Source organism: Trachemys scripta, chromosome 2 (assembly GCF_013100865.1).
Source record: "Trachemys scripta elegans isolate TJP31775 chromosome 2, CAS_Tse_1.0, whole genome shotgun sequence".
Taxonomy (NCBI): domain Eukaryota; kingdom Metazoa; phylum Chordata; order Testudines; family Emydidae; genus Trachemys; species Trachemys scripta.
The window spans coordinates 208,181,598-208,197,225 of NC_048299.1; the positions used below are offsets into that span (position 1 = coordinate 208,181,598).

The following is a 15,628-nucleotide window of genomic DNA, read 5'->3' on the forward strand; positions in this document are numbered from 1 at the left end:
CTGATCACCAGCCCTCTGAGGAAACAGACATCTGAAGAACTAGATCTAGATGTAGATATATATCAGAGATGGAAATACATTTAAAAAGATAATTGATTTACTTTTTTGTTTTTCTCCATTAGTGTTTCCAATTTTGATGGCAATGAGTGACTGTTGTGGTTATGGAGCCAGACCTGTAGGTGGCGTTGGGGCTGGATTTGAGCCTGTACCCGAATGCACAGAAGGAGCAATTCATTCATGGGGAATAGAAGGAGCACATCCTGAAGACATGGTCAGTCCATAGTTTGTAAAAACACAGTTATTTGTACTTAGAATTAATTCTATTGTAATGCCTAGAGTTGGGACAGTGATTGTGGTGCAGCGTCTTTTTTTAAATAAAGGAATTGATAGTGCAAACTATTACACATGCAAGTTTATTCATTGACTTACATAGGACTTAAGACGCCTGAGTGAATACCTGAGTAAAGTTGCAGGATCAGGCCCAGAATTTGTAAAGTATTACCGCTGACCTTTCCTTCTTGTAAATTACAAATTTAAAAAAATGAGCAAGGTAAAAAAAAGAGAAAAAATGGAAATTCACCCCAAATGGTGATCTTAGTGCATATTTAAATAGCTGAAATATTATTTTCCAGGCTATCACAGGCATCAGTGCATCAAAATCAGTTGCCACTGCAGGTGACTTTGTTGACCCCTCTGGTAAGTAGACACTGAATTTCTCTAAGTTTTGTAATGCAGAGAGCCATCTTTCAGCATGGAATGTCCTTTTGATATAAAAGGCCATTATCTGATTTAAAAGGTTTCCTTTTCCAAGCAAAGGCCCAATCCTGGAACATTTACTCATACAAATAGTCTCACTGAAGTCAGTGGGATTTGTCATGTGAGTAAAAGGCTACTTGCGTGAGTAAGGTTAAGTCTTAGATACAGGTAGATTTGGGCCTTAGCTATGTGTTTAAGAAATAATTGTTTTGAAATATTTGCCAATGCTTTCAAGCCCAAATACATCTTGCTTTAACATTCCAGTTAGCAAATTATTTTTTCCTCATCAAAATTAACTATTTCAGGTACAGCATAAGAAATATAAGCAAAAATCATTTTCAGTATTGGAATAATGTAATTCTCAGTAATAGCTAAAGAGTTCAGTTCTTCCTTGACTTTAAGCAATGTTTAGCACCGAGGAGGGTGGGGACTGCCAGGGAGCTAGTTTCTGTTCCCTGATCCTTTGTCAGCCCAGACACAACATCCGCTAGAGCAGCCATTGTGATGCTCTAATTTACACCTCTGCTATAAGGTCCCTTAGAGATCTTATGCCAGTGGAGAATCAATTTAACCATTGCTCTTCCTTCCCCCAGTACTCTCCCTATGCCAAAGCATGAGGTGAGGATGGCCGACACAGCAGCAACCTCCACTAGGTTGATGCCAGCAAGGAATTCCCTTCCACAAATCGTATTCTATGATGGCCATTTATAGACAAAAAATTTGTTACCCTCAAGATAAATCAAAAGATGAAATCTTATGGTTCTGAGAATGGGAACTTTTATTCATTGATGTCAAGGGGAGCTTTGCCAGAATAATGACTATAGGATTAAGACATTTGCAACTTCATTCCAATCCTTCTCTTCAGTCCTCTTGCAAGAGCCTATGGGCCAAACTCGAACATCAGTTAAGATCAACAAAGGTGACTGGGTATAAATTAGAGCAAAATTTGGCCTTTGGGTATAACTTACCACAGTCATAGTCAAGACAATAGTGACTGAGCAACTAATTGTTTTAGTACAAGTTGACATTTGAGACCAATTCATTGGTTGATCTCATATAAAGACTTCTGGAGAAAAGAAAATTCCACACAACATACAGAATTTTAAAAGGAATTTTTCATTCTGCATTAGGAATACTATATTTATATACTTTAGCTATTGCCTTTTATTTTCCCCCCAGAAACACTGCTTTTGAACAATTATGCACAGCAAAGGCAGAAGGGTCTTTCTATTCTTAACATCCAGTAAACATAGGGACTGATTTTCAGTAAGATTATAGGTGCACACTTATGCATGTCCATATATTAAAGTACAATATCAGACATACTCATGCAAGTCCCTGATATATGCACACACATGACTACATAGTCATCTATCATGTGCATATGCAAATCAAGGATTTTTTCAAGCATATTCTGTATTGTTTATGCAAATACAGGCCCAGAACTTTACAGAAAATCAGGAAGATTGTAAGTGTATATTTGCATGCATTTAATTTTTATTGCAATTCCACTATTTAGCACTATAGCACATGCTTGTGTGAATCTGTGAATGACACTAGCCCAAACTGCCCTTAATTGATGGTTTACTAGTTGTTGTTTTTTTTAATGTTTGTAGTAATCAAACGGTAAGCAATTAATTTCAGTGAAAGTTTTCCTCACAGTGTATTGTAGGATAATATTGTTTTCTATTTTCAGACATTTATACAAATACATATGGAGGAGGAGCAGTGGTAACTTCAGGACTTGAAGAAACTACAGGGCTCGGAACAGCTGTAGGTTATGGAACAACTAACAGCTATGGGGCAGCTACTGCCTATGGAACAATGGGGAAAAAAGAGTCAATTGGAGGGACATTAAGAGAGTATAGAGAAGGAGGAGTGAATATGGCTTTCTTAGACAGCTACTTCTCGGAGGTAATTTTTCTACCTGATTTTTAATATATTTGTCTATATAATGTCAGATTCTAATTGGATTTACACCTGTATAACTGACAAGTAACTTCAATGAAATCAAAAGAGTTACATAGTATAAAATGGTGTAACTGAGAGGACAATCAAGCCCATTGTGCACATTGATAAGAAAAAAAGGGAATGATAAATGAAATTGCTTTATGTGTTATTGATATAATAAATCTGAATGCTCAATAGCATTTTGCATTAAAGTCCCCTTGTTGAGGGATACAGTGAACATTTTCATTAATTGTCAAACTGGTTATTAATATGATTTATCAGTGCCTTGGTTAGGATTAGAGCTGGTAAATAACTCATAGCAACTCATGCATTTGATGAATGTCACCTTTTTTCTGTTTGTGAATTATTTATGAATAGATCATGAAATTCTTGAATATATATTTTATTCAAAATTTCTCATGAATTTCTTCATCAAATAATGCATGGTTAGTGCATAGTTCATGAATTGTGAATATTATCACTTCACACTGTCTTGTTCTTTTCTTATTGTCTCTGTTCCCTGAATGGATGACTAAGGTAACTAACCAACATGGTGTGAAATGCAAATTGTATATTCAAATGTAAAATTCAGTTTGCACCATGTTGATTAGTTACATAAGTCATTTAAATATGGAACAGAAACAATATCATGGGACTATGTTGTTAGCTAACAACATGACTTTTGAGTCTCAAATGTTATAACTAAATATGTTATCAAAATTCATTTCTGGTGGATATTTGAACTTAAATTTCATTCTTCATAAGTACTTGCCTTAGCAAAAGCTTGAGAGGTTAAATGTTCACAGAAAGCAAGCATAAAAGAGTGACAAATACTGATAAGTAGACATTTTATTAAAAATTCACACAAATATTAATGACTACATTTTCTCACTGCTTTTATCCACTTGTAGTTGTAGTCACCAGTATTATCACAGTAGGTCACATTCTGCCTGGGAATTCATGCATGCTAGAAATCTACAATTAGTAGATGAAGACCCACAGGGCACAAATCAGCTACCTCAGTTCTGGCCGACTTGAAACATTGCTCTTCTGCAAGAGGCACAATAGATGGAAGATAATGCACCATGACCAAAGGTTCAGGGGCCTACTTGTTAACAGGCGAATCACAATGATCCCTCCAATCATGCCTCAGATATTCAACATCTCTTCCTTCTGTTTTTGACACTAAACCATTAAATGCCTTGTGAAAATCACCAGTATAAAGATTGCTAATATTTGATCTCATCCGATCTAAAGAAAAAAGTCAGTCTAATTCTGTTTTCCCGTTTTCTCCTTCAGAAAGCATTTGCCTATGCAGATGAAGATGAAGGCCGACCAGCAAATGATTGTCTACTAATATATGATCATGAAGGAATAGGTACTCCTGTTGGTTCCATTGGCTGCTGCAGTTTTATTGGAGAAGATATCGATGACACCTATTTAGATACGTTAGGACCAAAATTTAAGACCTTGGCAGAAATCTGTTTAGGCAAAGTCATCGAACCCATTCCAGGTGTTAGTGCTACCTTTCCCAATATCGAAAGTGATCTAAAGCTGCCACCACCTGGAACTACGATCATCGTTAATGAATCTTCATCTATGCCTCCCCCTGTTGGTAGTACAACAATTGTTACCGAAAACACTTACACATCTGGTTCTACCCTACAGCCTGCAAGGCCTATACCTGATCCTTTGCTCCATGGTAATGTAATGGTGACTGAGACCTACACATCCGGCTCAACTTTTCAACCACCCACACTTAGTGTCGATCCTCTCCGTGCATCAAATGTTGTTGTAACAGAAAGGGTGCTTGCTCCTGCCTCTGATTTGCGTGGCATTCTAGATATTCCTGATCTAACAGATGGGGCAAATGTTGTAGTCACAGAAAGGGTAATTGCACCTGGTTCAAGGCTACCCCCTTCTTTGAGTATTCCTGATCTAGCAGATGCATCAAATGTAGTGGTGACAGAACGGGTGATTAGACCTGCCTCCGGTCTGCCAGGCAATTTAACTATTCCTTCTGAGCTATCAAATGCACATAATGTAGTTGTTACAGAGAGAGTAGTGTCTGGCCCTGGAATGGGGGGAATGGGTGGCATGGGGGGCGTGAGCAGCATGGGGGGCGTGAGCGGCATGGGGGGCATGAGTGGCATGGGGGGCATGAGCAGCATGACTGGTCAAATGCTTAGCGCTGACACTCATCTTAGCCAGACAGTTGGGTCCGTCTCCCCTGGTACATCTCGAAGACGGGTAACAAAATACAGCACAATACAGTATGCTAATCAGTAAGGCTTCTATCAGTACATTTTTCTGCAGAGATCATGATTTACATTGAAATTTTTAACTCTTACTAAATATACCAAAGTATATTTTTATTATTTATAACTAGCAAATAGTACTAAAATTCCTGTGATTCTTGTCTGAGTAAGAATCTCGTAAAGTTATCCAGTTTCAAAGTGAAACACAGAAACATTGTCAATGGGGGAAAGTTCAGGTAAGCAACTTTAAATATTTTCTTTTATTATTACAAATGCAGTGCTAAAAACAGATGGTGATTCCTCTTCCATAACGTGGCTTTTTGCATATTGCCAGTGTTAAGAGTGAGAGCATTGTTCATTCAAAATATTACCCTCCTAATATACATTAGTCAGCTTGCTCTCTGTTTCTCTGCCATATTTCTCAGGCAATATGAAAATGGAACAGCACTGGAGCGGTGTTGAAATATTTAGGATCAATTTGAACAGTTCATTTGGCTCAGGACTAACCGACTTACGCAGAGTCTATCCAGAGCAAAAATTTCATTTTGGAAATCCATTTCCAATACTTACTCTGGTAAGGTAAAATGAGCTTAAAATTGGTCCAGGAGAAAGAGCTTAGTATCAGAATGTGTCAGTGAGAAGGGTTGACTGTATGTGTATAGTATTGAGCTGCATGAATTTCACATGGTGCCCATGCTGAGATATTTTATCCTATTATGACCTGTCGTGATATCGTTGGCCTTTATTTAAATTGGGATTAAAGGCCTTTGACTGATTAACTGTCCCCCTTCCGCTTCCAAATGTGGTGTGGCAATAGTGCAGTGCTGTCTCGGGAAAGGGTCATTGTTATGAGTTGTCAACACAATGTTTAACTAATCACTTTCAAATGCATCGAATTTACATTGCATGTTGTCACTATATGTTTTACAAAAAGTTACTTATCAAAAGTTATTCCCTTGCCACTAACATAATACAATGTATAGAAACAGTTACAAGCATAAAAATACAGTATATTCTCATTACTCACCACACGTCTCAGTAAATGCCAAGGCTTCCATCCCGAAGGGTTTGACTCAAAACACACCACATCTAGTCCATCTGATCTGGTAAGGGTATGAAACTATTAGTCACGTCTGTGGCTCCACTAAACTTACTACCATAGTCTAATCAGCCATGACTGCTATCCTCAGTGACTCGGAGGTTCTTAGTCAGGCTTGTTGCCATCTACTAACCAGAAGATAATCTCCAATTACTGAGTATATTCTGAGTATTATATTATATCTTACTAGTTCTCTGCACTAAACAAATCACAAGAAAATATCATCTTAGCTTCGTGTTCTGTGGGTACAATTGCAGTTTAGTCCAAGTGTTATAATTCTGATCTTGGCCATAGAAGTCTTTCAGGAGAAGAAAAGACTACTTGGGAAAACATAGCTTTGCTAGCACACAGTACAGAGACTAGATATTTCATATCATGTCTGTACTTTGCATTGTATTTCGAAAGTGAATTTGAATATGTTAAATGGGAAAACTACATGGAAGTCCTTATGGATTTTATCATCTAAATTAAATTGGGTGTTTAGTTCCTATTTTTCCACAAGACACCAGCTCAGCCAGAATCTCTATTTGTTTGATTCTAAATAAATACAAACAGTAAAAATCTGGCCCCAAATTTCAGCTGATACTTAACAAAAAGTTGGAAATCTTTTATCCATTGCTTAGTGCCTCTGTGGATAGTTTACTAATTGCATATATACATCATCGAATACATGAAGCTGAATGAACAAAATACTGAAATATAGTAGCTACCTTGTTTCAATTCTGTACCATATGTAAAGTATAGTAACTGTAGTGTACACAACAATACTTTAGTGTAAATACAATAAAATTATTAATGGGGCTTGTTTTGTCACTAAACTACAAAATCTGAATTTCTTTTCCCTCTTGCTTTGCTCCTTCAATGCTGATGGGTAAGTTATTGAGGAGTTTACGAGAGTTGTATTAGAATAATCACTTGATCTCTGACATCACTTCCCATGGGTTAAAAGGGAGGAGACTTAGTCACCTACCTAGATTGATTTATCTCATAAGATCTGGACAAAGAGTTTCTGAGCCTGATGTCATTTAAAGGCTTTTCTAAAATATGCTTTCTGAAATGCAAATTGGCCCATTGTCAAAGACAATGTGCAGTGCCTTCTGCACTGACATTACAGCTACAGATATCAATGGCTTCCTGAAGTTTATCATAAAGCCCAAGGCTGCCTCACAAAACAGTTCTCCCATGGTATTGTATCCAGCTTCAAACCTCTTATAAAGCCACTTGTTATGCTACATATTCTACACATTAATGCTGGTGTAAAGTCTCTTATGGCCTGATTCTGCAATCCTCACTCAAGTTGGGTATCACTTAGATTTTATTGACTTAAATGAATTTTTTCTCAACAGTAAGTCCTACGTAGTGTGAGTAAGGATTGCAGGATTGTTCACTGAAGAAGGAAAACAAGTTACTACTGTACACAGGCTTATGGTTTCATGACTGAGTATTGCAAACTATAAAGTTCAGTACAAAAATCAAATGTTGTCTTTTTCACTAATCAAAAAGCTTTTATTAACAAAAATGATTTTGATGTAAAAAAGGATTTTTTGCAAAATATCAGTGTTGTGTAAGTATTTCTCTAATCATCTTATGCAAATCAAAAATATTCTTCCCCCCATGATATTCACTAGTTGTAAAATTAGGTTTCAGAAACATTTGCTGTATTCTTTCTTTACCCTGTTGAACAGGAATGTTATATGATGTATCAGTTTTTGAACTAGCTATAGTCTCTTGCATGTCTAGGAATAGAAATGGTTTTAAAAAAAGGAAAAAATGTTAAAAAATCTGGATCTATTTTGATTATATGGTAGTTGCCTTTCTTTGTTCTTAATAATTTCTGCCAACTCTTTCTGAAGAACAGTAGTTTGATGTTTAGTGAAGTATCATGAAAGAATATTCTAGTGTACTTTTTTAACACTTGATTTCTCATGGATCAAGTAGCAACAACATTATTCTCTTTCAAACTGGACTACCAATGCATTTCTGAATATTAATTTCTCTTGCTGTGTAATTTCAGCTTTTTAAAAAAGTTTTGTTAGTAAGATATGGAAGTCTTTAGGTTACTACAAATTGTTGAATAAAAATGCATTTGGAAATGTAAGAAATTATTCAGTTTATTAAAAATTCTGTACAAACACTTTTGCTAGACTTATTATTGCTGGAAATGGCATATAGTTTAATCCTCATTAAGAGATATTTAGTTTAATTTTGCTTTCCTTCAATTATTGTATAAAAGTGTGGTTTCTGCCTTGGTTGTTTAATAATGTTGTTTTATATGCAACATAAGTGCTGTTCAAGTTAGAAGGGCAAAACTGAATGCGAATATATAGATTTCAATCCTGCTGCAAGCCTTTCCCACAAAGTATTCCCATTAAAGTGTGAAGGGCTTGGAGAAGCAGGTCCACAGCTTTTATATTTGAGCCTGATCCTGCAATTTTACACAGGATGAGCTAAATCCTCAACTGGTATAAATGGTGTAATGCCATTAAAGTCACTGGAGCTATGCAAATTTACACCAGCAGAGGATCTGGCCTGGTTACTTCAATTGGAGCACTACCTGACTTGGAACTGCAGGATTTAACTCTTTGGTTTCATTCCTGCTTCTTTTGGAATAAATAGAATTTTTAATATTGGGAGTAGGATAGGGCCCATTATTTGTAACTCAAGAAGACTCATGCTTACAGTTTAAAAATGAAGCATATCATTAGAGAGTCTTCCGTTTTGTCTGAGATAGTATAACCATACTCTTGAAATACTTTCTGCTAATGAATTCCCAAACAGCATAATTTCTCTCATATGTTTAAACTAAATTTGATTTGTAATAGCCAACGAATGGCACAGAAATAATAAGATAGAGACAAATATCCATTTGCAATATGTCATGCTTTTTTAAGAAGTGCTGGTCAGGAATTTTCAGTCAAAATGTCTTTTGACAAAAAACGCAGCTTGAGCAAAATTTTCTACAAGAAAATTTCAATTATGCCAAAATGTTTGGATTTTCAGTCAGAAAAATTGAAATGACATATTTTATTTGGGGTCAGGTCAACCTGAATCAAAACATTTTGGTTTGTGTCAGTTCAACATTAATCTGCCTCGCATGCCCTCATTTGCCTTTATGAGCCAAGCTCCCTTTCTGGATGATATTTCCTATGATGCCCCACAGTCTCCCTTCTGGCTGAACCATTAGATTGCATCTTGGGAGATACAGGCCATGTAGACCAGCCCATAAAAAAGAATAGGGGCATGAGGCACTACAACTCCCATGAGCAGCAACTCAGAAAGACACAGTTTAGTGTTGAATCAAGTCAAAATAAAACAATTCAGTTTGACAAGTGAAACAAAACATTCTGACATTTCTGAATCAATCATTTTCTGAAATTTCCATTCTATGAAAAATTTTGATATTTCAACTTTTCAACTCAATTTGTGACAAAAACAAATTTTGAAACATTGGAATTTTCCTTGAGACACAAATTCTGAATTTCAACCAGCACTACTTTTAAAATGTTTTATTTGAAAGTAGTATGGTATTTTTTTTTTGTTAGAAAAGTACATTTTTAATTTTTAAAAATCTAATTTATCACTATATTTTGCTGTTAAATCTTGACATTCTTTCCTTCAGTATTTTATACAACATTGCAAACAATTGATTTAAATATCTGGGCATCAAGTTCTATCTTTTATTCGTCACTAATCATTTTCAACTATATATTGATAATATAGTGACTTCCCTGGGAAGACTGTAATTTAATAAAAAGAGAAGTACTGGCAACATTTCCCCTTAATTTTCAGTGTACTGAGAAGCCTCCCGTTACTTTTCAGTGTAGAAACAAAACAGAGGCAGAATAAAGGATCAGATATGCCCCTTTTCTGCACAAGCAACCCCCATGCAAATCTATGCGAGTTATGTGTACAGGTCAAGGATAGCCTATGGCCCTAAATAATAACACCATATTCCAATTGCACTGAAAACTTATGTAAAAGGAAACAATGACAAAAACATACTTGTGATATTTTCAAAAAACAATCATATGACCATAAAAAAGTCACTTTCTTGTTGCCGTTGATATTTAAAAGGCCATCAGAGGTATTCTTTGGAAGGAATAGGTATTTCAAGATGCAGTTAAATAAAGTATAAAATGAAATAGTTTATCTAAGAAGCTAAATAAGAACTCTGAAGCTGTTTAACTGACATTTACTACGTAGATTGACTTTTGATATTGATTATGCATTAGCAGATTTATTTGCAAGTAAGTTTGTTTAGCTGATTTTATATGTATTGTCTATTGATTGGCTATATTTTTGTACTTTCTCAAAAGCCCTAATAAAGTGATATTAAATACACTGTATTTATTGCAGATTTCTTTTCAGCTTGTTCATTAAAGGTTTATTTAAAGTCATTCAAACCCTAGGTGTAACGGATGATAATTTTACTCCCATAGTTCCCAATCCTACAATGAGTCCATGTGTATGGAGCCCTCTAGGCTTCAATGTAGCTCTGCACCTGTGCATGGATCTGTTTGTGTGGAGTTCATGGCTGGATCAGTGCTTTAGAAAGAAAGGCTGGTCTTGTGACCCTGGCCTGGGACTCAAGAGACTTGGCTATGCAATAGACTTCTTGTGGGACTTTGGCAAATCACTTAATTTCTCAGAACTCTCAGTACCTTGTCTGTAAAATGGGGAGAAAATTAATTCCTGGCCACTTAGGTTATGACTACGCTGCACTAAAAGGCCCGTGGCACTGAGTCTCAGAGCCCAGGGTACTTGATTCAGGCTTGTGATGCTCAGGATGAAGGGCTAAAAATATCATAAAATAATAAATATGCAACAAAGTGCATGTTATCACTGATATTAACCAGAATAGCTTGCACTCTACAGCATACAAAGCTGTGAAATCCTGAGAGTCTAGTGACTATGGTCCATGGTTCTGATCCTATTCCCACTGAAAACACTGAAAGCTTTGCTACTAACTTCAGTGGGAACAGAGTGGAAGCCATTTTGGGTTTTTTGGTTTTGGGTTTTGTTGTTTTCTTTATATTTACCATTTAAACCAGAATTTATTGTGCATTTCCATAAACCAATAAACAGATTGTGAGAGAATGTATCCTGTAATCATTCCACACAGAAAATCTGGCATAAAAATATATGGCATGTAATGTCTGGCAGAACTGTCAGCTTGCGACAGATATTATCTTGCTTCATAACTGTTCCTGGTATGTAAAAGAAAACTAACCATTTTCATCAGTACAGTAATGTGATATTTCAAAAGGAAATGACACTTCTAAGTATACATATGAATTATATATGTTACACATACATAGAATTAATTTGGTATCTTTTAAAATATCATACCTCTGAGAAAAGTATTTGGGGTGAGGGTTTTTTTTTTTTACTGGTTTGATAAAGCCATGTGTAACCAAAAATAGCAGGTTCAGTGTGAGATGGGGGTTGCAGCATTTTATGGTATATAACAGTGGTTCCCAAACTTGTTCCGACGCTTGTGCAGGGATAGCCCCTGGCGGGCCGGGCCAGTTTGTTTACTTGCCGCGTCCACAGGTTCAGCCGATCGCGGCTTCTAGTAGCCGTGGGTCACTGCTCCATGGCCAATGGGAGCTGCTGGAATAGGCGGCCAGTACGTCCCTCAGCCCGTGCCACTTCCAGCAGCTCCCATTGGCATATAGTCTTCCACACGCATGCTTTTCAGCTGTGATATGACACAGGCTATGCCATACCACAGACTAGCAGTATCATGGAAAAGACCCAGTAAATCCTTCAAGCTTGAAAGTCCCCTTGATTTCATTAGGCATTCTATGAAATCAGGGTTGCACCACAGTCAGCATATTCAGCAAAGTGCATGGCTGTTACAGGCCTCTCATTTTCCCGTCATGCATTACATAAAAAAACAATTTTTTTTGCATAATGTTGTAATAATGTTGTAATCTGTAGCAATGTTGATTATTTATGGGGCAAGACTCTTTTTCCCCAACGCATATTGTCTCCAAACCATACAGCTGCTGTTGAGCGTCTCACCAGTTTTCCTTCTCAAACAATTGGGCCTTTTTGGTGAGATAAATTGTAGATGAATCCGACATAATGGATTTCAGGCCCTATACAGAGTGATTTAGGTTTCCTCTTATGTATCCTTAAAAGGATCTATTTGTTCTTGTATTTAATTCCAATCCAACTAAGAATAAGTTCTGCTACATAGGGCACAACACTGACCCCCCCTCCAATACCCTTAAAGGCTTCTGTAGCATCATGGTATTCTCCTTCTACACGATAAGAGTTAAGGCTCTTTTCAGAGTGCTATTTTCGTTCTTCTCAGTTTACTATTTCTCTGATCTAAATCCCTCTTTCTGGAGTGCAGAGTCAGCCACATGAAGCTCCCAACTACTGCTAGCATGAGAAATGTGGAATAAAGCTGAAACCCACCAATCACCAAATCATACTGAAACCCATCAACAATGTGGTAAAGAACTAACAGTGAAGCACAAAGATGTAGGTGACTATTCTTTCTGTGAATATCTGTTTTTTGTTTCAGGTTTTAACTTCATGGAAGGAGAGAGAAACATGGGGCCTGATCCTAAGAAGTACTGAGTACCCTGAGGTCCTCTCGACTGCAGCTCAGCATCCTGTATGGGTAGGCTTAAGCAAAATTTCAGTGCACATAAAGTAATACTTTCTAGGGGTCAGAATGAGTAGCACCTTACTGTATGTGTAGCTCCACTGAAGTAAATGAGATTTCTTAAGGAGAAAGATGCTACTTAAAGAGTAAAGAAATCTGGCCCTAGAGTAACAATAATATTGTGGTTTACCAGTACCTGTAGTTTAAAGTTATTTTGTAGAAAAACCTGAAAAACTTAGCAAGAGAGGAGTCTGGATATTTTATATTTACTTTTAGCTGACCATTAGACATTACAGAACCCAACATCATGATGTCTTTACCTACAATTTCTTTGAAATCTACTGGTAGTCATGAACTCATTGTTCTAATGTTCATTCAGGGTCCATCATGCCACCCTTACTCTCACTGGGTAAGATTTTTCAAAAGCACTCAAGTGATTTAGGAGCATGACTCCCCTTGAAAATTAATGGAACATGTGCTCCAAAGTAACTTGGACTCTCGAAAAGCCCAACCACTGAGTAGGATGTTACTCACATGAGTAATCCCATCAAAGTTCACAGGAATACCCAGGGTGAGAAAGATTACTGAAAAAGACTATGTAACTGTGCATCTGAAGAAGTGAGGTTTTTACCCACGAAAGCTTATGCTTAAAATCTGTTAGTCTTTAAGGTGCCACCAGACTCCTTGTTGTTTGTGTAACTGGGTATTCAATGAATCTTTCACCTAGGAAGTCTTGGCTATTCTATACCATTCTTGCAGTTTTTTCTTCTTAACATATTTTATCTTTCATGTGTTATCTTTTCTAGCTCACTTCCACTCAATATTTGCCCAACTAGAGCAAACAGATCACTTTGTGTTATAAATATGGCGAGAAAGAAAAGCATGTTGGACAGATGACAACAAAGGAATAATGCTGGACTCTCTGGTTTCACACATCACTGGATGTAAGTTAACATTTCATTTCAAAGGCTGCACTGCTGTAAAATGTGAAAAACAATAATGTTTAAAAGTAAAATTCCAACTGTAACAACTGATAGAATGAAATGCTGAGGTTTATGTAGATTTTGATTAGAGAGCATCTCCAGTACACAAAGCTGTCTGATGGCAAATACCCTTTGATCAGTACAGGAATAAGAACCTCCCCACAATAACAGTTTTTCTCTCTCCTATCTAGATAATGACAGTATCTTTTTCCTTCATTCTCTAGTAGGACTCCAAAACTTGAAGCCCTAATTGTGCCTTCATATATGCAGTTCTTATTTTAACTGGTATTTCTAAGCACACAAATTGGTCAAATTGTATTTCTTATTCAAATTGCAGTGTAATCAAGTTCTCTCAGATGAACTAGTGGGCCAAATCATCCCATGGTTAAAAGTGCAGAAGGAAATCTCTTAATGGGTCACATCATGAAGATCCACCATGTCACTCTGTCAGGGTACTGGGAAGAGATCCCACTAGAAAAAGCCATGGAGTCTGCTGGCAAACCTGGCTGATCCCCAAAGATCTGCAAGGATTCTGACCTCCCAGTGGCTTTCATTGAAAACACACTATTAGGGACCCCTTCCAGCCACAGCTGTCCCACTGGGGTGGGGAATGTAGAAAAGATAAAACAAACTTGAGCTGTATCTACTTTCCCTATAAATCTCTACAGGTTTGAAGGGAGGATAATGTGTGTGTTACTCCAGCCCCTCTGTTCTCCCTCACTTTCCCCAAGGGTGGACTCAGACCCACAGAGGACATTCTATATGATCCAGAAAGTGGGTGGAAAGTTGCCCTGGAGATAGATTAATTCCCTCTTTTGCTTGGAAAAAATAGATCCACGTGTGGCGGCAATCCAGGCCATTATGGGGGATTTGGGTAAGAAAAAAGAATAAATTCAGATTACCACAAGGGGTACAAATTTCCTATTCTCCCAGAAAATATTCAAATAAAGGTCCAAATTCTAACCTAAAATTTTCACCACAGAATCTAGGCAAGAGGATAATTTGGGGTGATTTTGCAGCTCAGAATAGTCTCTAGCAAAATCTTGATATGGCCACATTCTACCTGGCTGAAAGATAATGGATCTCTCTGCCCTCCACATTTGTACTCTCCTATCCTTAAAAGAAGATAGGATTTCAGACTAACTGCACAACTTCCAATGCTATCCACTTTCAAACACTGTTCTTTGCCTACTATTCAAATATGCCTTTTGGAATGGACAACTTAGTTTCTGTAGTCCCTTCTGATGTGGAGCTACTGGGATATCTGAAGTTAGTAATGAAAAGCTTACCATGCAAGTATCGGTATTTAATAGCTTTGGCATGGGACATTACAGGGATTTTTGCTTCATCAACTAAATGCTAGCTATTATGTACTGCAGAGGAAAAGGGTGATCAACACTGTGCTCCTGTCTTCTCTTCAGACCACTTTCATTTCCTATTGATGGCTGTGTTCCCTAAGGAATAGCTTCCCTGTAGAGTTAACTCAGGTGATTGGCACCCAAGTCTGAGCACCTGAGTTAGCTTAGCCCAGGTGTGAGCAGCCACACTGCAAAGCCCTACCTGAGTTACTGTCTCCTCGCTGGTGGTGCATTCAATCATGTGTGTCACTAGGACTTTTGGGGGGCATATCCTGTGTTTCTTTTGTGCTGCAGTACGCTGAGTCATTCTATATTTTTTCCCAGTGAATTGTGGGAGAACTTGTCTGACTTTCGTGGCACACGGGGAGGAATTTGGAGAAAGTACTAGAAGACTATCAGCACCTGAGTGGTTTAGTGTGCCTCTTCACTGCCAGATGGACAGGTTACCAGCCCAACTGAAAGTGGAACCCAGTTCTTGCCTTCATCCTCAGCCACGTAAGTTAGGCTGTGTTGCAAGCACCACTTACCTTGAGTGAGACATTTTTGAGTGTGGAACAGATGGGAGATAGGACCAACACCTGAGTAAGAACCTCGGCTAACTG

The 15,628-nt window shown here is 37.4% G+C and overlaps 1 protein-coding gene and 1 long non-coding RNA gene across 4 annotated transcripts in view; one reads left to right on the top strand and one right to left on the bottom strand.

Moving 5' to 3' along the window:
- The window catches only part of LOC117873442 (desmoglein-1-gamma-like), a 35,054-nt gene extending 29,057 nt beyond the window's left edge, over window positions 1-5,997 (top strand). Inside the window, exons 13-16 of the mRNA XM_034762817.1 lie at window positions 123-271; window positions 633-696; window positions 2,453-2,670; window positions 4,006-5,997. Of these exons, the coding sequence (XP_034618708.1) occupies window positions 123-271; window positions 633-696; window positions 2,453-2,670; window positions 4,006-4,995 (1,421 nt within the window). The 3' untranslated portion in view covers window positions 4,996-5,997. The remainder of the gene's footprint in view (window positions 1-122; window positions 272-632; window positions 697-2,452; window positions 2,671-4,005) is intronic.
- The window catches only part of LOC117873443, a 67,652-nt gene that overhangs the window by 45,781 nt on the left and 6,243 nt on the right, over window positions 1-15,628 (bottom strand). For all 3 annotated transcript variants that reach the window (XR_004644733.1, XR_004644732.1, XR_004644734.1), the window contains exon 2: window positions 5,992-6,067. This is a non-coding gene — a long non-coding RNA (uncharacterized LOC117873443). The remainder of the gene's footprint in view (window positions 1-5,991; window positions 6,068-15,628) is intronic.